Source organism: Panthera onca, chromosome B3 (genome assembly GCF_046562875.1).
Source record: "Panthera onca isolate mPanOnc1 chromosome B3, mPanOnc1 haplotype 2, whole genome shotgun sequence".
Taxonomy (NCBI): Eukaryota; Metazoa; Chordata; class Mammalia; order Carnivora; family Felidae; genus Panthera; species Panthera onca.
In genome coordinates this window covers 61,619,687-61,641,543 of record NC_138344.1, presented here as the reverse complement: position 1 = coordinate 61,641,543, position 21,857 = coordinate 61,619,687, and the positions used below count along the sequence as shown (strand labels likewise).

Here is a 21,857-nt window from a genome sequence, read left to right as displayed (position 1 = left end):
TTTGCCAAATCAGCAAATCCAGAGGTTATGGAAAATAGCTACATAAGAACATACCTCCCCACCCCCCCCACCCCCCCCCACACACAACAGGATAATTCAATACAGTATTAATTTCTTATGTCTCATTCTTGAGTAGAAAATAAGAGTTTTTCTGGTACTATTTGTTGCCAGAGGTTTCACCCTTGTTTATGGAATCAGATTTTGCAACTCAAAAGCATAAAGCAAGTCAGAATTTTGTTTAAAATTTTTAATTTTTAGAGTGAGAGGGTGCAAACAGGGCAGGGGCAGAAGAAAGACAGAGAGAGAGAGAGAGAGAGAGAGAGAAAGAGAATTTTAAGCAGGCTCCATGCTTAGTGTGGAACCAGATACAGGGCTTGATCCCACAGCTCTAGATCATGACCTGAGCTGAAATCAAGAGTTGGACACTCAACCAACTGAGCCACCCAGGCATCCCAAATTTAAAATACTTTTAAAGGGAAATGTCCTTTATGTAGTATAAAATGGAAAAAATTTTTTAAAAAATGCTGCTAGCTACAGCTGAACCAAGTCAACCTGGCTATATCATGTCTCAATTGTGCTCTTGCCAGTCCCTCAGTGGTCTGCTTGCTGAACCTATAACCCATTCTCCACAAGACAACCATAATAAGGTTCTACAAAAGTAAAACCAATCCTATCACAGTCCTCCTCTTCAAGGGCTTCCACTGTTCTTGTGATAACAACCACCATCCTTCAGGAGGACAGTAAGTCCTCGCACCGCTGGTTTCTGACCACTGGTGTAACTCCTGCAGGCCTTCTTTTATGGACCATATAGGGCCTTTGCACGTTTCTCCCTCCATTACCTAATTAACTCCTACTCTGTAAGACCACTGCTGAAATGTCACTTCCTCAGAGAGGTCTTTCTTGACCTCCAGACCAGGTCCGTTACATGCTGTATGTGCTTGTAGCTCTATGTCCCTTTTCTTCAAAATCCTTACTACACTAGTAATTTCACATGTATTGATGTGGTTATTTGAATGTCAATCTCTGTTGAGACAATAAGCTCTGTGCAGGTAGAGAGTGGCTGTTTTGGCTTAACTGTTATCCCCAGAAGCTAGTATAATATCTTTATTGAATAATATGATAAGCTACTGAGCCCATGTGCTACATAAAGCAAAATATGAAAAAACAGCATTTTGGTGAATGTTTATCATTCCTTTATTACCTGGTTAAGCTCAATTTAGAAATGAAAAGAGAAAGATAAATTGTATATTTTCCAGTTAACTTATTGAATATTACCTATAAAATATGTATGTACCTGTATTTTACATAAGAAAAAAAGTGGTTTCTCAGTCTTTACCTAACAACTGTACATCTTTATATCAGAGCATTCACGGGACATTGCCTCCCCATCAACCTAAATTTGCAGCAAAAGAGGGTTTCAGAAATAAACATTTATGAAATTTACAAGCTAAAATCAGTTCTTAAGACAAATAGCTATAAAACCTAGACAGGGTGGGCCAGGGAGGCTCAGTTGGTTAAGTGTCTGACTCTTGATTTCGGCTCAGGTCATGATATCACAGTTGTGGGAGCCAGCCCCATGCCAGGCTCCGCGTTGACAGCACAGTGTGGAACCTGCTTGGGATTCTCTGTCTCTGCCCCTCTCCCGCTCATGCTTGCTCACTCTGTCAAAATATATAAACATTAAAACAAGCAAACAAAAGCTAGACAGAAGGCTCTTTGGTTTCTCATCTTCTAGAACAGGCTTCACAAATCATCTGGACAATCGGCCTAGACAAAATCCTAATAAACCACATTTCTCATCCATTCTTGAAGCCAATCTTTCTTGCGAATTGATAAAACAGCACCTGTTGTTGAAGACAGCAACAAGGACTCACCCTGATACTTTAAAAAAAAAAATTTATTTATTAATTTATTTATTTACCGACCCTAATACTTAAACTCTGATTCTGGATCAGTTTTCTGGCTTGGGCTGGTCAGGAGTTACTTCCTTCAGAATCTTCATCAGTGAATTTAAGTGAGTATGAGTTAACATTATCTTCTCTTTCAGCTAGGAAGAAAAATAAATAGGCATCAGGGCATCTTAAGCTTAACACTCAATTTAGTGATTCTAAAAGCCATTTCAAATTTAAACTAGTGATTGTGAGTTGGCAATGTCTCAACATATTTCATAAATATGTTTCTTCTATTTCTGAAAGAACTTTATGGTACAAACTCAGAGCACAATGAGATCCTTAGATACAAAGTTCATGTGAAAAAAGACCAGCCATTGCTGAGTGTCACTGCTTCAGGCTCTCTCCTATCTACCTCTTATCACCAGATTTAAACTCCAAATACTGGAAAGGAAGACAAGAATAAGGTGGAGTAAGAAAGCTTACGGAGAGAAGCATCAACTAGTCTTCCTTTCCTTTCCTAGTGGCAAGAATCTAACTTTTTTCCTTTGTTTCCGGTAACAAATGATTTTGTTTGATATTCTGCCAATGGTCTTCAAAAGTAGCCCTGTTAAGAACATATGTTTGGTGTAATTAGACAATTTTCAATAGTTCTTTCACCTATGAATAGCTATATCTAGAACCAAACTTAGTGGTATTATTCAGCATAAAATATGAAATACAGAATTACGGAGGATTATCTGTTGAAGTCGGGTTAATAAAAGTCTTATTTCTGACATAATTTGCACCATACACTAAATCTCATTTTTATCATCCAAGATACAAAAACAATCAAAATTCATCAGGAACTATGACTTAAACAAGTAACTCTAGAGCCTCTCCTTTGTTTGGGGGTACCCTTGGATTGGTGAATCATTTCTCTATTGCTGCTTTCAAGATTTTTTTTTTGTCCACATTTTTACTATGATATGTTGGGGTATAAATAAATCTCTTCTGTGTTTATCCTACCTGGGGCTCATTGAGGTTTTGGATATGGAAATTTATGTTTTTCATCAAATTTGGGAATTTTTCAACTATTTCCTGGGACATGTTTTCTACTTCTTTCTCTTTTCTTCTGCTATTTAGTCCCTTTACCAAAGAATTTTTAGGTATGCATGTTGTTTTTTTTAGAAAATGCTATTGTACACTTAGGTAAACTACAGTTTGGTATAAGCATAACTTTTATATGCACTGGAAAACCAAAATATTAATCTGACTTGCTTTGTATTATGGTATTTGTTTTATTCTGGTGGTCTAGAACTGAACCCACAATATTTCTGAGGTATGCCTGTATTATAGTAAATATACAACCATTATGAAATTTTACCTCTGCAATCTTTTCTGGTAGAGATAAGTTGTGAATATCCATCTCAGATGCATTTACTATGGCCTTTGTTTTTAAGAGATAGCTAGATAGAAAATATATAAAGAAAATATTAGTATCATACTACAGATAAGATTATTAGTGAACCAAACTTGCCCTCTAAAATAACACGTCGGGCAAGGACCGCCTTCTTACAGATTTCCATTTCAGCATTCATAATGTGTCTTTTAGGAAAAACAAATCCTCAACTAAGAAATCAGAGAGACTGTGTGTCTTATCTCACCCCTTGCCAGCCAGGAGACAAAATAACCCCACAACAAACTAAAGACAAAAACCAGGGTCCTATGAAGAATTCTGATGAGTATAAGCTTCACCGTCCACCAGTAGATCGTGTAGCAGTTAGAAGAAAAGTAATCATATTGTGACAACACTGTTGGTTGCCTATCCAGTAGCTATTCCTAACTTGTTTTTGGCTAACAGAACCCAGATTTCATTTAGGGCAGGAGTATGCCCAATAGTAGGAGATGAATAATAACTGCTCTGAGCCAAGTGTGCAATCTTACTCTCCACTGTCACATATTTGCTCTCCCGCCTTAAGGCAATCATGGGACATAGTTTGGCCAATAATAAGGAAATTTTTGCTAAAGAGACCATTCACTGTGTTCCCATTTCCCATATCCTTTTCCTTCCAGTTAGGGATGCTATTGTCTATGAATGTAATGCTTATAACTGTCACAGCCTACAAGAAGAAAAGGCTGAGAAAACCAGAGATGCTCACTCAGAGCTCTATTGTGGCTAACCCACTAGAAGACTCCTGGGGTGGCCAACCACCCCTACCCTTACTTGTTAAAGCCACCATCAGTCAGGTTTAATTTTTCCTAGCAACCAAATTCATTCTGACACACAAAGACATAGATTTATTATCTTTCCAGACTTGTGCTACCTATACTTTCCTAATTTCTACTTAATCAAAAAGAATATACTGACCTTTGAGTCCCAACTCCTTATTTTAAAGAAATTACTTAAAATCCTATTATACTTTTAAAATTTACATTAAAAATTTTTGTTACTAAAAACTTCCTTGTGCAAAAACTCAATTACAGCTCACCTGGAACAACTACTTGTAACTTTCTGAAGAAGACTTGAGGTTACTAATAGCACACAGTTAGAAATAACTTTTCACCCTCTTTAAACTTAGGTCTTACTTGGGGTGCCTGGGTGGCTCAGTAGGTTAAGGGTCTAACTTTGGCTCAGGTCATGATCTCGCGGTCTGGGGGGTTCAAGTCCCGTGTTGGGCTCTGTGCTGACAGCTCAGAGCCTAGAGCCTGCTCCAGATTCCGTGTCTCCCTGTCTCCCTGCTCCTCCCCAACTTGTGTTCTGTCTCTCTCTCTTTCAAAAACAAATAAACTTTAAAAAAAAAATTTTTTTAAGAAATTACTTAAGAAATTAGAAAATGAAAGTAAATTATCCATCTGAAGTATATATTTTCTGTTGAAAATTTGCAGTAAAGAAAAAAAATTGCACCGAGGAACAAATAGTATACCTAATGCACATTGAACAACCTTGTGAATGAAAGATGGGCTTTATGAGTTTTATTGTTTAGTCACCCAAAACTCACCTAGAAACACCTATCTAAGCACATTGAGAAAAAGGATGGGCATCTGGGTGCTTCAGTTGGTTAAGGGTCCGATTTTGGCTCAGGTCATGAAGTTTGTGAGTTTGAGCCACAATGGGCTCCATGCTGACAGTGCAGAGCCTGCTTCAGATTCTTTCTCCCTCTCTGGCCTTCTCCCACTCATGCTGTTTCTAACTCAAAAATAAGTAAAAACATAAAAAGAGAAAAAGGAAACTTCATGTTTAATGAAAGGAAAATGAGTTTTAGAGTTAAGACAGATTAAAATCTCAGCTCCCCTCTCTGAGACCCAGTGTTCTTCTATTAAGAACTCAAGTGAGGTAAGCCTAATATCTGGCATAAACACATAAAGTAGGTCATCAATGGCTATTTTTTTAAATTACTTAATTTAAATGTTTATTTATGACAGAGAGACAGAGAGAGAGAGAAACCCAAGCAGGCTCCCTGCTGCCAGCACAGTGCCCGATGTAGGACTCAAACCCACGAACTGTGAGATCATGACCTGAGCCAAAACAGAGTCGGACACTCAACTGACTGACCCACCCATGAGCCCCAATGTTTATTTATTTTTGAGAGAGAGAAAGAACGTGCACACACAGGGGAGGGGCAGAGAGAGGGAAAGAAAGAATCCCAAGCAGGTTCCTCACTGTCAGCACATAGCCTGACATGGGGCTCTATCACGAACCATGAGAACATGACCTGAGCTGAAATCAAAGTCAGACGCACAGCCGACTAAGCCACCCAGGCAACCCTCCCCCACTTTTTTTTTAAATGATCAAGAAAAGACTATAATAGATGTTTCAATTTGTTATAATACACAAAAAAGCTTAAGTGAGGGGCACCTGGGTGGCTCAGTTGGTTAAGTGTCCGACTTCAGCTCAGGTCATGGTCTCAGGGGTTCGTGAGTTTGAGCCCCACATCAGGTTCTGTGCTGATAGCACAGAGCCTGCTTCTGATCTTCTGTCTTCCTTTCTCTGCTCCTCCCCCGAGCTTGCACACGTGTGCACTCTCTCAAAAAATAAACATTAAAAAAGTAAGCTTTAAAAAAAAAAAGTAGGGGTGCCTGGGTGGGTCAGTCAGTTGGGCGTCCAACTTCGGCTCAGGTCATGATCTCACAGCTCATGGGTTCGAGCCCTGCGTCGGGCTCTGTGCTGACAGCTCAGAGCCTGGAGACTCCTTCGGATTCTGTGTCTCCCTCTCTCTCTGCCCCTCCCCCGCTTGTGCTCTATCTCTGTCTCTCAAAAATGAATAAATGTAAAATAAATAAATAAATAAATAAATAAATAAATAAATAAAGTAAGTAAGCTTAAGTGAAAGTAGTATTAGGAAGATAAAGAAATATCCAAAATACTACATAAGAAGGAATAATAAGTAGTGTACTTTGTCTGATTCTATGAGGCCACATGGTCAGTATTTTTTTTTTTACCTTCCTGTGGGTATCTATCTGCATCATTCTTTTCTGCAGACAAGATTTCTCTGCATCTACATGTACAACATAGAAAATAGCTATCCTAAACCTAGAGCTTTCATTTCCCAACTTCAGCACCAGTACCATTTACAAATGACCAATGTCTCTGGGTCCTTATTTCAAATTCCTAGAGTAGAAAGCCTAATTTGCTTAGCTTAGGTGAGGTATTCATTCTTGATCCCATCACCTGGGAATGATATCTATCACACATGATAAAAATAAAGATACAAGGTCCCACTCTATGGGGAGAGAAACAGAGGCTGGGCACATCAGTGTCTATTACAACATTATTTTGCAAAAGCTTACGTCCAGAAGTTTCTATAATGAAAGAATATCCTCTCATTTATTCCAAGGTATGATTAATAAGACATGGTATGATTACAAGACATCTAAAATGAGCATAACATTATGAGACTTTATTTTGGTCCCACTGCCCATCTTTTTGTGTAAACGACAATGCCTGGCTTTAGCATTTTCTTTGGTACACACATTCTGTTTTTTCAGGAAGTTCTTTTAATATGTATTTGATAAAGAATATCTAAGTCTACTCACCATATCATTTTGTCACTGGAAAGGCAGAAGTGACCTCTCAAGGCAGCCAGAGCAGCATGGGTAGAATACAAATGGAAACCAATGGGAATCCCACAGGAAGTACAGAATAAAAGGTTGTAAATGCTAGAGGAAAAAATGGAATATGGGTAAGAAAAAAAATCAGAGAAGAAATATAAAATAACCAGTCTCTGGAAACTATGTCTCCTAAAAACTATGCTATAATAGGACCGAGCCTGAAGAAATGTCACATTCACAAAAGGTTAACTCAGGTTTTAATAAAATTACATCCTAGATTACAGATTCTCTTGTGGATTCTGGCCACAAAAGCAATTATGGATGTATAATTGTCAGTTCAATAGAATAATTTACATTTGAAAAGCAGAAAAAGAGCTAACTAATCAGATTAATATTTAAACATATAAAACTATACATGACCAGGGGCGCCTGAGTAGCTCAGTAGGTTAAGCCTCTGACTCTTGATTTCAGCTCAGGTCATGATAGGATCTCAGGAGACTCAGGCTCTGTGCTGACAGAGGAGAGCTTGATTGGGATTCTCTCTCTCTCTCTCTCTCAAAAATAAACCAAAAACCCCACAAACTACACATAACCATACAAATTAGCTACCATCAAACCAATTTCCAGTATAAGGAAAATAATTAAATTGATTGGGGCTTACTAAACAATTAACAGAACTCAAATCAAGAATTTTCTTATGCAGATGTAACAAAAAATTAACTTAAAAGTACCCAGACAAAATGCCAATAGAGTGGGGGGGGGGGAGGGGGGAAGAAATCCTATTACCCTAGCCAAGGCATCTATTTTTTTTCTTTTTTTTTATCCTCTGAAAGATTACTGGATGAGGAAACAGTTACACCACTTGGGTAAGTCACTAACCATATTTGCTGGTGTGTAAGACATTCAAATAATACAAAGAAATGTTTTAAGAAAAAACTAAGTGTGTTTCATCATGCATGTACTGAAAACAATTTTTTTTTAAATTTTTTATTTATTGGGGTTCCTAGGTGGTTCAGTCAGTTAAGCGTCCAACTCTTGATTTCAGCTCAGGTCATGATCTCAGGGTCATGGGCTCGAGTCTCATGTTGGGCTCCACACTGGGCACAGAGCCTGCTTAAGATTCTTTCCCTCTCCCTCTACTGCGTGTGTTTTCTCTCTCAGTCTAAAATTGATTTATTTAAGTAGTCTCTACCCCCAAAATGGGGCTTGAACTTACCACCCCAAGAGCAAGAGTCACAAGCTCTTCCAACTGAGCCAGCCAGGCACCCCTTGAAAATAATTTTAAAGTAGCTTGATACAGGAAAAAATTATTTTTGTAAACATAATATATTATGCAGTAAAATTGCATTAATAGAGTATAAAAATCACTTGACTAAAAAAAATTCATGTCCACGGACACTAAAAAAAATAAACGTAATATCCCAAATTCATTGGTAAATTAAGTCCCATACCACACATGTAGTACTGTATATTTGTGAGTATAGTAACCAAAAAGCAAGCCATGAAATAAAGTTGCATCAGGGCACATGGGTGGCTCAGTCGGTGAAGTATCCAACTCTTGATATTCAGCTCAGGTCATGATCTCACAGTTCATGAGTTTGAGCCCCACATTGGGCTCTTGCGCTGGCAGTGCAGAGTCTGCTTGGGATTCTCTCTGTCCCTCTCCCACTTTCTCTCTCTCTCTCAAAATAAATAAATAAACTTAAAAAAAAAAGAAAGAGGGGCGCCTGGGTGGCTCAGTCGGTTAAGCATCCGACTTCAGCTCAGGTCACGATCTCGCGGTCCGTGAGTTCGAGCCCCACGTCGGGCTCTGGGCTGATGGCTCAGAGCCTGGATCCTGCTTCCGATTCTGTGTCTCCCTCTCTCTCTGCCCCTCCCCCGTTCATGCTCTGTCTCTCTCTGTCCCAAAAATAAATAAACGTAAAAAATAAAAAAAAAAAAAAAAAAAAAAGAAAGAAAGAAAGTTGCATTAATTTAAATTAATTCCTATGCAGGAATTAATGGTATCAGACAAATCACAGTACCTATAGAAAAATGTCTCAGAGAAACTAATATATGGAACAGAGCAAAATGTGAAAAAAATTCCCAAAATATGCTTGTGTGTGCAATATAACATATTTCATTGAATATTAGTCTGCTAATGGCTCAAGTCCTTCAAAATGAAGGTATGCATTACCACACCAAAGAACTATGACCAGCTGAGTGCTTGCTGAAGGCAAGGGGATATATATGGGTAGTGGAAGAAGTTAGTTATAAATAACAGCTACGACCTAGTAACCAGTTACAGAAATGAGGACTGTGATTGTCATAAGTATTTCCTCCTTAGTTATGAGTATGTCTGTGTTTTTGCATGTTTATCTCTTTTCTTCTCTCTTATTCCCTTACTGTGTAACATAAGATCATACTATTATATCATACTATATCAAACTATTTATTATTAATTTTACTTTACAGTATAAATTATGAGATATCAAGGAGAAATGTAAACATCACTCAAGGACTTTATTTCCTCTTCCAGAGAAGGGATTAGTATGTTTTCAGTTGTATGCAGGACAGTTGTAACATGTTAGAATTATGACCTTGGTATTGTCTTTATTTGCAGTCTTGTATGGTTTTAGGAAATGCGTGTGGCTGCCAAGTTAACAAGTGATAGTTACATTGTATGTGTCCACTTAACTAGGTCCTATGGTGCCCAGTTAGGTCAAATACTCTGAAAGTGTTTGTGAAAGTGTTTTTGAATGAGATTAACATTTGAATCAGTAGACTGATTTGGGATGGCCCTCATCTCATCAGCTGAAAGTCTGATGAATTAGAACAAAAAGGCTAACCCTTTCAGGAATAAGGGGAAACTCCTCTTGTCTGACTGATTTAAGCTGGAACATTGGTTTTTTCCTTAGCCTTTGGACTTGAACTGAAAAGTAGGTTCTTCTTCTGTCTAGACCCTTCTGGCTTTTGGACTGGAAGTTACACCTTTGGCTTTCCTGGTTCTCAGGCTTGTGGACTTGGACTAGATCTAAACCACTGGCTCTCCTGTGTCTCCAGTTTGCCAACTACAGCTCTTGGGAATTCTCACCCTCCATAATCACAGGAACCATTTCCTGATAATAAATCTCTTCCTACCAAGTCCCATGGCTCTCCTTATTCTAAAAGTATACAAACACATGGGAATTTCCCTCCAGTGTTTTCTAAACCATCTACATCAGTACTGCCCAAAAGGGACATAATGTGAGGCACATAAGTAATTTAAAATTTTCTATTAGTCTTATTAAATTCAGGGGAATAGGTGAAATTAGCCTTAATACATTTTATGCTACCCAATATATCAAAAATATCATTTCAACATGTCATCAATATTTTTAAACTATTAATTTTTTGGTATGAAGTCTTCAAAATCTAGTGTATATTTGCACTCATAGCATTTCTCAATTCAGGATGGCCACATTGTAAGTACTCAATAGCTACATGTGGCTAATGGTCACAGTACTGGATACCATGTGCCTAGATGCCTTATCCTACTTTAAGAAGATATTTGGAGAACATCTGCTTCTGGCCCCAAATGACCCAATTCCAAGCAAGCCACCACTCTTTTCCTACCTGTTCCCTTTAGGTGGGAAGAGGACACTCTGGTAAGTATCTTTCAATTGGGAAAAGGGAGCTGCAAAGCTCTTTTCAATTACTGGGTAAAGTAACAATTCCCGTACTTTAACCCAAAAACTGAACCAAACTGTGGTCAGAATGAACTGTCTTGCCGTTAAAGCCAACACTCAAAATTGAGAAGCCTTCTAATAATAAATTATCTGAGTACTTTGTTTTCACTTGTAGATCACAGCAGAGACTGGATGCGAAGTTTACCCTGAAGTATTCAAGTACATAACATTCAACTTGTGTTTTTCCCCAGGTTCCCAGGTTACAGAAGAATTAGTCCTGCCATGGCTTATTACGAACTGCAGATAAAATACAAATTTAAAAGTTTTACTTATCTCAAAGGATTGTAGTTTATAGTGATTCTTGCTACACACCAAAAGGTACTTTTCTCCCTTTTTCCCTACTGGACATTACTTTCTTAGCCTCACTTCCCTTGCACAAACCACTAGGGAGATGTGGCCCTCAGAAAGATGTTAAAATGTGCACACAACTACAACCAACTTTTCCATTTCACTGACAAGTTCCTACAAGTCTCAAACAGGTAAAAGGAACATCCCTCAAATACACTGTATGGATAGAATAAACTTTTCTTGTTCCTTTGTGCACGTCGGTTCCCCGCTTCTCCGTGTTATTAATATGGGGGCTAGAAACCAATGGAGAACTCTCAATACATACCTGCCTTTGAGCGAACCTTCAATGCCAACTAGGAAGGGAGTTTCCAAAACCACGTTGTTTGTGACTCCTGGGTAAATAAATAGAGGTCAGAATGAATACCTGTGAAGCCTTGAAAAGGAAAACCTACCCGCTACAAACAGATTCACCATGGCCACAAAAAACATGAAAAGTTGCCCCCACTCTTGGCAAAGGCGTTAATTTCCTTACAAATCTTCACCCCATTTTCTTCACCACCTTGCTCTCACCCATCCCGTGACAAAGCGGGAACACCCTCTCCGCCTTCCTCCTGTCTTCTTCAGACTCCGTCCCCACTCACTGGAGAATACCACGGTCCCGAGGGACGGCGACAGGTCCCAGGCGAGGTGCACAGAGTCAGCGAGTACTGCGTGGCACTGTGCACACTGGAACACGGCGCACCTCTCGGGCTGCAGCCACGACGGCAGCTGCGGTCTGCACGGCTGTTCCTCCGCCCCCAAGCCTGCGGGGCCAAGCGGCGAGGACCCGTTCACCACCTGCGTGTCCCACTCCATAGAAGTTGTACAAGAGAGTTCCTCAGTTGAATTCTTGGCGCCATCACAAACGTTACCCTGCGACAGCATCGCATAAAGTGAGTGACAACGCCGCCTCGGCCGAGCGGCCATCTTTTTGCAGCCCCGCCTCAGCTTCGAACAGACACTTGACCACGCCCACACACGGTTCCTGTATCCTCATTGGACACTGTGAGCCGAGGCTTTGCCCTGCGCATGCTTTCTGGACACGCCCTTCGGCGCCAAAGCGTTAATGAGGGGTGGGGGAAAACCGCAGGCCTGCTGGGAGGGGAATCTTCGTTTCTATTGGTCAACGCCAGGAGACCCCGCCTTCAAGACATTTTTAACCAATAGACGTATAGCATTTTCAATTTAAACTCTCTATAAAGTTCGGTTTAGTCAACGCTCAAAGTGGCGCCAGAGCTTTGAACGGCGCTGTTGAGTTTAGAGTGTCTGTGCTATCCAGGTCGCTTGGATGCAGCTCGACATGACTGTACCCTCCTTTGAGGAGCTGGACACCTACAAATACAGCGACCTGCAGAATTTGGCCAAGAGTCTGGGCCTCCGGGCTAACCTGAGGGTACGTAGCAGGTAACCCGCGGGGCAGGTTGAGCGCTCTCGGAGAGGTGGTGGGAAGAGACCGAACGGGAACCTCGGGGGATGAGGCGGCTGTCCCTCCAGCTGGGCAAACGGAGAGGGAGCCATAGTATTCACTTTATTTTGAGGCTGACTTTTCTGGGGCTCACATAGGCCTTGACTTCGCAAGCGTTTGTTTTGGTTTTATTGGACGTACTCTGGAATTTTGTCTCCGAGGCTGTAAAACGTTGAGGGGGAACTGTGCGGATTCATTTTGGGAGTGGGGTTTATATATTCTTCAGTGGAGTTTTCACACAAAATTCTTAGGGTACTCGAGATTTGTTCTGCAGGGTGTGGGTGTGGTATTTACAGAGTGAATGCCTAAGTTAGGTATTACAAATGGTTTTAAGTGATTAAAACAAAATAATTAGTGCCCAGGTACTTGTTGGGGCTTAAATAAAGGAGTGTCTTTGGAGATATTTCTGAGCTTTAGTCTTTAATGGCTCCCCAATACTATTTCATAAAGCCTTAATTCTTTACCTTAAATCCCATCAGCTTTCTGCATTCTGGCTGGAATCTTATCCAAGACAGCATCCAAACTCTACTGGTCTCTGAACACCTGACACCTTTGTCCATCTTTCTGTCTTTGCTAATTTTGATCCTTTGGCCCCATATCCCCTTGTCTTTCCCTCTTCTTTATTTGCATTAATAACTTTCAAATGCTCTTCAGAGTCCATCAGAAATATCACTGACTTGGCACTTGGTCTCCTCCTCTTCAGTTCCTTGGCCATAGGTCCACTACCCCCAGTAATTCCAGGAACTGTATGTGCTTTTAACGCAGTTTAATTTCTTTTTTTTTTTTTTTTTTTTAAATTTTTTTTTTCAACATTTATTTATTTTTGGGACAGAGAGAGACAGAGCATGAACGGGGGAGGGGCAGAGAGAGAGGGAGACACAGAATCGGAAACAGGCTCCAGGCTCCGAGCCATCAGCCCAGAGCCTGACGCGGGGCTCGAACTCACGGAGTGCGAGATCGTGACCTGGCTGAAGTCGGACGCCCAACCGACTGCGCCACCCAGGCGCCCCTAACGCAGTTTAATTTCAAGTACTCTCTTTGAGCACTTTTAGGCTTTCACCTCTGGTTATTTGTGTATTAAATTATCTTCACTAAAAGTTAAATTCCTTGAACAAGATTCTCATCCATGTCCCTTGGAAGTCTTACAACACTAAGCACAGTGCATTTTATATAGGAGATGCTGAATAATTATTTTCAATCACTTCTTGGCAGTGCTAGAGTAATGCCCTACAGGGTGGCAAGAGAGTTACAGTGGAGGCTTGCTGAGTTCAGAGCTCTGGATGACATTAAGGCCCCACAACCATTTGGATCTCTAAAGAGCTATTCCAAGAGAGATAGATTCCTAAAAGCCTCACCTGTAGTCTCTTGAGGCACCTAATCTGCATTAGCTGATTAGTCACCTGTTTTTATAGAGTGGCATAGTAAAGTATTTCAGGCCACCACAGACCCCATTGCCTTTCTAGCACACAGTATCTGGCACATAGTAGGTATCAATAAATATATTTTTTAAATTTTTTAAAATGTTTATTTTTGAGAGCGAGAGAGCACGATCGGGGGTGGGAGGTGGGGCAGAGAGAGAAAAGAGAATCCCAAGCAGGTTCTGCACTGTCAGCACAAAGCCACATGTGGGGCTCAAACCAACCCACAAACTGTGAGATCACAGCCTGAGCCAGAGTCAGACACTCAACCGACTGAGCCACCAGGCACCCTAAAATTTTAATTTATTTTTTATTTTAGACAGCAAGCAGGGGAGAGGGGCAAAGGGACAGAGAAAGAACCTTAAGCAGGCTCCATGGTCAGCACGGAGCTGGATGTGGAGCTCAATCCTATGACCCTGGGATCATGACCTGAGCCAAAATCAAGAGTCAGATGTTCAACTGACCCAACCACCCAGGCACCCCTCAATAAATATTTCTTGAGAGGTACTGTTTCCCCAAAGTTGACCATACACTACTTGATTATAACCAACTATAAAAAGAGACTTTTGAGACAGTTGACGAAAATTAAACTTGGACTAGGTATTAAGATATTGTTAATTTTTTGGAGTATTATGGTATTGTTATGTTCCCCCCTCTTTTTTTTTTTTAATTTTTTTTTTAACATTTATTTATTTTTGAGACAGAGCATGAACGGGGGAGGGTCAGAGAGAGGGAGACACAGAATCTGAAACAGGATCCAGGCTCTGAGCTGTCAGCACAGAGCCCGACGCAGGGCTCGAACTCATGGACCGCGAGGTCATGACCTGAGCCGAAGTCAGCCGCTTAACCGACTGAGCCACTCAGGCGCGCCCCCCCCCTCCCCCTTTTTTTAAGGCCTTCTCTCTTGTAATACATGCCAAGTACTTACAGCTGAAATGTTATGACCCCTGGGATTTGCTATAAATATTCTAGGACAAAGAGAGGGTAATAAGATGAAGTAAGAACAACAGAATGTTGATAATTGTTGAAACTGGGTGATAGATACATGGGAGTTCATTAGACTATGCTCTCAACTTTTTATGTGATTGTAACTTCTTATAACTAAAATGTTTTAAATTATTTACAATTTGTACAGCTTAGGAGCTTGTTAAATCAGTTGGCTTTTTAAGTTCAGAGTATATAAGCAAAATATGAACAAATTGCTCTAAGCAGTGATCAAGATTAGATGATCATTTTGATGATTTAAAAAACTTTTTTAATGTTTATTTAGAAAGAGAGTGTGTGTCCAAACAGGGGAAGGGCAGAGTGAGTGAGTGAGAGAGAGAGAGAGAGAGAGAGAGAGAGAGAATCCCAAGCAGGCTCTGCACTGTCAGCACAGAGCCAGACAAGGGGCTCAATCCCATGAACCTTGAGATCATGACTTGAGCTGAAATCAAGAGTCAGATGCTTACCCAAGTGAGTCACCCAGGCAGCCCTTTTTTGATTATTTTAAAACACTAAACAGAATAAGATTTAAATAAATTCCATCAGAATGGTAACATTCAAAATAAATTTAGAAGGAAAAATCTTAGCCCTTTTTTTGTGCTTTACCATTGAGAGTAGTGTCTCAATGAAGGAGTCAGTTACTGGTATTTACTGTGTGGCCACTGGTCCTTCTCACTCCTGCCCTGGCTTTCCTGCTCACAAACAAGCCTAGATTACAAAGACTGGCGCCATCTGCATTCTCTTGTAGCTCCCCTTCTTCTCCTGCCCAAATTCCAAGCCTGATTAAACCTGGCTAGGTGCTTAATCTTTGTACCTAACCAGCCGACTCTGCCTGGAGAAAACCCCCTGACTTTGCTGACTGAACTTAAATTTATGACCATAAATCATAAAATGAGCATTTGATTCCCCTATACTCCCTTGGTAGTCATTAACTTCTCTATTTTTGAGGACCATTATTTCATATCCTCTCACCTCAAATTGGCTCCCTTCCCTCACTTGACTTTTCCTCATAGGTCATGGAAAAATAGACACAATCAGCTAAGAATTACCTCCTCTTTCCACCATCAAACTATCCAGCCATCCCGCGCCTGTCCCCAATCCCCAAGACCTCTGTCTTTGTGTGAGGGCAGCCTTGCCATTTGTGCTGTGGATCTTGTTCCCTCTTCCAGGGCTATGTGCCTGCAGTTAGCTCCTCTCTCCTACATCAGTTTTTCCCACTCTGGTTGCTCATTTCCATGATATATGCAATCAAGTCTTAATATCCCCCATCTTAAAATACAACAAAGCTCTCTCATGACACCTTGTCCTTCATTTGCTGCCTGATTTCTCTGTTCTGTTTCACTGTAATTGCTCTTACCAAGGCCACCATGCTCTGCACCTTACCAAGCGTACAGTTCATCTCTATCTTCCTCTGCTGTTTGGCAGGATCTAATGTTCCTTTTTCCTTAAACCACTTCTTTTGAGGCTTATTTGATGTTAAGTTTTTTCCTATCTTACCAGCACTTCTTTCTAGCCTTCTCTCTTGCTTCTTCCTCTGCTAAATTTCTAAATGCAGAGTGCCCCAGAGTTCTGTCTTTTCTCTAACTGTGCTTTCCCCCAGGTGACCTTATCCACTATCATAACTTTAAATTCATATTGAACTCATGACTCCATATCTCTGGTGGGACCTCTCTCCTGAGGTGCTGACTCATATCTTTAAGTGCATCTTAAACAACATGGCCACTTCAAAACAATTAAGATCTCTTCCCAGTCTCAGTAGATGATTGAGACCCACATTAGAACACTCTTTTAATATACATCCAAATTAGTTAGCATATAGTGCAATAATGATTTCAGGAGTAATTCCCTAATGCCCCCTACCCTTTTAGCCCATCCCTCCTCCCACAACCCCTCCAATAACCCTCTGTTTGCCTCCATATTTAAGAGTCTTTTATGTTTTGTCCCCCTACCTGTTTTTATATTAATTTTGCTTCCCTTCCCTTATGTTCATCTGTTCTGTATCTTAAAGTCCTCATAGGAGTGAAGTCATATGATATTTGTCTTTCTCTGACTAATTTTGCTTAGCATAATACCCTCCAGTTCCATCCATGTTGTTGGAAATGGCAAGATTTCATTCCTTTTCGTTGCCAAGTAATACTCCGTTGTGTGTGTGTGTATGATATATATTTACATATGTTTATATAAATGTATATAATATATATAAATAATATAAATAATTTATATATAAATATATACAAATAATTTATATATAAACATTATCTATATATTTATATATAATTTTTATATACACATTTATATGTTTTATATATATTTATATATTATATATATGCCACATCTTCTTTATCCATTCATCCATCGATGAATATTTGGGCTCTTTCCATACTTTGGCTATTGTCGATAGGGCTGCTATAAACATTAGGGTGCATGTGTCCCTTTGAAACAGCATACCTGTATCCCTTGGATAAATACTTAGTAGTACAATTGCTGGGTCATAGGGTAGTTCTATTTTTAATTTTTCAGGGAACTTCCATACTGTTTTCCAGAGTGGCTGCACCAGTTTGCATTCCCTCCAGCAGTGCAAAAGAGATCCTCTTTCTCCTCATCCTCGCCAACATGTGTTGTTGCCTGAGTTGTTAATGTTAGCCATTCTGACTGGTGTGAGGTGGTATCTCATTGTGGTTTTGATTTGTATTTCCCTGATGATGAGTGATGTTGAGCATTTTTTCCTGTGTCGGCCATCTGGATGTCTTCCTTGGAGAAGTGTCTATTCATGTCTTTTGCCCATTTCTTCACTTGATTATTTGTTTTTTGGGTGTTGAGTTTGATAAGTTCTTGATAGATTTTGGATACTAACCCTTTATCTGATATTGCAAATATCTTCTCCCATTTTGTTGGTTGCCTTTAATTTTTGCTGATTGTTTCCTTTGCTGTGCAGAAGCTTTTTATTTTGATGAGGTCCCAACAGTTCATTTTTGCTTTTAATTCCTTTGCCTTTGGAGATGTGTCAAGTAAGAAATTGCTGCGGCTGAGGTCAGAGAGGTTTTGCCTGCTTTCTCCTCAAGGATTTTGAAGGCTTCCTGTCTTGCATTTAGGTCTTTCATCCATTTTGAGTTTATTTTTGTGTATGGTGTAAGAAAGTGGTCCAGGTTCATTCTTCTGCATGTCGCTATCCAGTTTTCCCAGCACCACCTGCTGAAGAGACTGTCTTGATTCCATTGGATATTCTTACCTGCTTTGTCAAAGATGAGTTGGCCATACGTTTGTGGGTCCATTTCTGGGTTCTCTATTCTGTTCCATCGATCTGAATGTCTGTTTTTGTGCCAGTATCATACTGTCTTGATGATTACAGCTTTGTAGTATAGCTTGAAGTCTGGGATTGTGATGCCTCCAGCTTTGGTTTTCTTTTTCAAGATTGCTTTGGCTATTTGGGGTCTTTTCTGGTTCCATACAAATTTTAGGATCATTTGTTCTAGCTCTTTGAAGGATGATGGTTTTATTTTGATAGAGATTACACTGAATATGTAGATTGCTTTGGGTAGTATTGACATTTTAACAATATTTGTTCTTCCTATCCAGGAGCATGGAATCTTTTTCCATTTATTTGTGTCATCTTCAATTTCTTTCATAAGCCTTCTGTAGTTTTCAGTGTATAGATTTTTCACTTTGGTTAGATTTATTCCTAGGTATTTTCTGATTTTGGGGGCAATTGTAAATGGGATCAATTCCTTGATTTCCCTTTCTGTTGCTTCATTGTTGGTGTATAGGAATGCAAGTGATTTCTGTGCATTGATTTTATATCCTGCAACTTTGCTGAATTCATGAATCAGTTCTAGCTGTTTTTTGGTGGAATCTTTTGGGTTTTCCATAGAGTATCATGTAATTTGCGAAGAGTGAAAGTTTGACCTCCTCCTTGCTGATTTGGATGCTTTTTATTTCTTTGTGATGTCTGATTGCAGAGGCTAAGACTTCCAATACTATGTTGAATAACAGTGGCGAGAGTGGACATCTCTGTTTTGTTCCTGACCTTAGGGGGAAAGCTCTCAGTTTTTCCCCATGGAGGATGATATTAGCGCTGGGTCATTCATATATGGCTTTTATGATCTCAAGGTATGATCCTTCTATCCCTACTTTCTTGAGGGTGTTTATCAAGAAAGGATGCTGTATTTTGTCAAATGCTTTCTCTGCATCTATTGAGAGGATTATATGGTTCTTGTCCTTTCTTTTATTGATGTGATGAATCACATTGATTGTTTTGCAGATATTGAACAAGCCCTGCATCCCAGGAATAAATTCCATTTGATCGTTGTGAATAATTTTTTTAATGTATTGTTGGATTTGGTTGGCTAATATCTTGTTGAGGATTTTTGCATCCATGTTCATGAGGGAAATGGATCTATAGTTCTCCTTTTTAGTGGGGTCTCACATTAGAACACTCTTGATTCTTCTCTTCATGATCCACATCCATCCTCGTAGCCTCTTCCTCCCAATTACTCCTGAAATCTGACGTCTGGACACCATCTCCAGTGCTGCAGACCTGGGCCACACACCCTCTTCCCTTGACCGCTGCCTCAGCCTGCTGCTTTCCCACCTGTACTCTTGACTCAATGTAGTAGTCTCTTGGTAATCAAGGTGATTGACTTCCTTCACACCCAAAATAAAATCCAGACTCCTGCAAATGTAAGGTGACATACTTGGTTTGATCCTGATTTGGAGGGAAATGTTTAAAAAAGAAAACAGCTGGGGCATCTGGGTGGCTCAGCAGTCAGTTGAGTGTCTGACTCTTTGGCTCAGGTCATGATCCTAGGGTCATGAGATCGAGCCCCATGTGGGACCCTGTGCTGAGCATGGAGCCTCCTTGAAATTCTCTCTTGCCTTCTGCCCTTCTGCCCCATTCGAGCTGTCTTTCTCTTGAAATGAAATTTTAGGGGCGCCTGGGTGGCTCATTCGGTTAAGCATCCGACTTGGGCTCAGGTCATGATCTCAGTTCATGAGTTTGAGCTCTGCATTGGGCTCTGTGCTGACAGCTCAGAGCCTGGAGCCTGCTTTGCATTCTGTGTCTCCCTCTCTCTCTGCCCCTTCCTTACTCACACTCTGTCTCTCTCTGTCTCTCAAAAGTGAATAAACATTGGGGGGAAAATTTTTTTTAAATGAAATTTTAAGAAAGTCTGTTTCCCCACTGGTCCACCAGTAGAGGTTCCTGGGGAGTGGGGACCTTGTCCATCTCATTTATCACTCTCTCTCCAGTGCCTGGGACAGTGCACAGCATGATAAGTGCTTGTTGAGGGAATGCCTGTGTATACTAACACCTGCACTTCCTGCTTGGTTCTTGTGAGCATCACCCCATAACATCAGTCAGCTAGATACCCTGACTTGGCTCTGCCACAGGCACCTCGTTTTATCATTATCACAAGCTTGGTATTTTTGTGGCATTTTAAGTAGTGTTCTGGAAACCTGTACAACTTCGAACCTATGACAAACAATATTGTATCATATATTTAAAAATTTGCTAAGCTAGGGGCACCTGGGTGGCTCAGTTGTTTGAGTGTCCGATTCTTGATTTTGGCTCAGGTAATGATTTCACGCTCATGGGATGGAGCCCTGCTTCAGGCTCTGTGCTGAGCGTGGAGCCTGCTTAAGATTCTCTCTCTCCCGTTGCCCCTCTCCCCCAACTTACATTCTCTTTACCTCTTAAATTATTATTATTATTATTTTGCTAAGGTAGATCTTAGGTGAAGTGTTTTCACTACCAAAAAAAAAAAAAAAAAGATAAAATCCAATGAAGTGGTTGGCAAAAATTTGATAGAAGAACCAAGAATGCCTCAATTTTGCCATGCCAATCATCCCCTTCACAGAGAAGACCCTTAGAGAGGTTCAAGAAACAACAGCAAGTAGAAAATAGGTACCACTCTATTACTAGCCAGTATGGTGACTAATAACTTATAGGGCATACTGGTGAACTGGGCTGGAGGATGGGCTTCACACCCTAAGCGCAGCCTCTCCTGTCCCCTAAAGCCTAAACCAAACCTGGATCTCTGCTGTTCTCTCCTGGACACATGGCCAATGATAAATGGTATGAGAAGTGGTGGCTGAGCCCACCTTGAGAAGGAAATCTCTGATTTTCAACTGCCTGGCTGAGTGGAGGAGAAGGAAAAGACAACATAACCAATATGCTTGATCTTTTACAGCACAAGAAAACATAACCAGTCAGATTGATATTTCTCTTTCAAGAATGGGAGGTTTCCTGGACTGGAAAGAGAAAATAGGAGTCCCTTTCCTCAGGAGCCCTTTAACCATCCTCCTCTCTAAGCCTGCCTGTATTTGGCATTCCTCATCTGAGAGACCCCCACCATGTTCCATGAGCTGCCCAAGCAGAAACCTAGGTGTAAGAAAGTTTCACTATTCCTCAACCCCTATGTTCATACTGATTTTACTTCTTAAAAAGGTTTTGAATCTGTCCATACTGCCTTAACCCTGCTCTAGTTCAGGCCACAGTCCTTTCTAGTTTCCTGCAACAGCTTTCCAGATGCTTTCCTGACTTTGTCTTCCTGCCATCAAGTGCATCCTGCACAATGTCCTACCAGAGTAGGACAATTTTGAATAAAGCAAAATTGGTAAAATTTTGTGCTGCTGTGCTGCTGCGGACTCTTCAGACAATGCCCTTTACTCTAAGGGTAAAGTTTGTATTTTCAAGAGGCTTATAAGGCCTGGCAGGATTGGTCCTTGTCCACTTTCCCAGGGTCCTCTCTCACCATCCCTCCAGCAGCTCCATGCTCTGGCCACTTTGAATTCGAGTTCCACAAACCACCCTCATTCTCGCCTTCCCATGTGATTTATTTACCTCTTCCTTGTAGCCACTGCTGTCCTGTTCATCCTTCACACCTCAGCAGCTATAGACATCATGTCTTTGTCTTAGAACTGGTGTGTCTGGTTACCTCCTGAAGTTGACCCTGACTCGTGGTCCAGATCTTGGTGACTGTGCCCATTTGTGTTTCTGTACAATAGCCTAGGCCTCCCCATGCTGGTTCTTAGCCCCGTG

General features: G+C 40.6%; 2 protein-coding genes across 7 annotated transcripts in view; one reads left to right on the top strand and one right to left on the bottom strand.

The window, feature by feature from the left end:
* Nucleotides 1-232: 232 nt before the first annotated feature.
* OIP5 (Opa interacting protein 5) lies at nucleotides 233-11,881 on the bottom strand. 2 transcript variants are annotated; one of them, XR_013556254.2, is made up of 6 exons: nucleotides 11,557-11,881; nucleotides 11,241-11,307; nucleotides 6,906-7,028; nucleotides 3,256-3,337; nucleotides 2,376-2,496; nucleotides 1,884-2,047 (listed from the first exon to the last, which is right to left on the bottom strand). XR_013556254.2 is itself a non-coding variant. In XM_060618897.3 (5 exons), exons 1-5 carry the CDS (start codon nucleotides 11,879-11,881, stop codon nucleotides 1,952-1,954), a joined length of 693 nt encoding a protein of 230 aa, XP_060474880.1. In that variant the 3' UTR covers nucleotides 233-1,951. The 2 variants fall into 2 exon arrangements, 1 of the variants encoding a protein (XP_060474880.1); XM_060618897.3 differs by lacking the exon at nucleotides 2,376-2,496 and having other exon boundaries at nucleotides 233-2,047.
* Nucleotides 11,882-12,239: 358 nt separating this feature from the next.
* NUSAP1 (nucleolar and spindle associated protein 1) overlaps nucleotides 12,240-21,857 on the top strand; it is a 44,225-nt gene continuing 34,607 nt past the window's right edge. For all 5 annotated transcript variants that reach the window (XM_078448504.1, XM_060618896.2, XM_060618895.2 and 2 more), the window contains exon 1: nucleotides 12,240-12,347. In XM_078448504.1, the coding sequence (XP_078304630.1) occupies nucleotides 12,243-12,347 (105 nt within the window). In that variant the 5' untranslated portion in view covers nucleotides 12,240-12,242. The remainder of the gene's footprint in view (nucleotides 12,348-21,857) is intronic.

What these genes read in the sequence shown, in the direction of transcription:
- OIP5 (XM_060618897.3), bottom strand. Translation starts at nt 11,881, where the DNA reads ATGGCCGCTCGGCCGAGGCGGCGTTGTCACTCACTTTATGCGATGCTG. An exon ending in CGGGACCGTGGTATTCTCCA is followed by an intron (nt 11,308 to 11,556) that starts GTGAGTGGGGAC and finishes TTATTTACCCAG; the next exon opens with GAGTCACAAACAACGTGGTT. An exon ending in TCCAGTGACAAAATGATATG is followed by an intron (nt 3,338 to 6,905) that starts GTGAGTAGACTT and finishes TTTTCTATCTAG; the next exon opens with CTATCTCTTAAAAACAAAGG.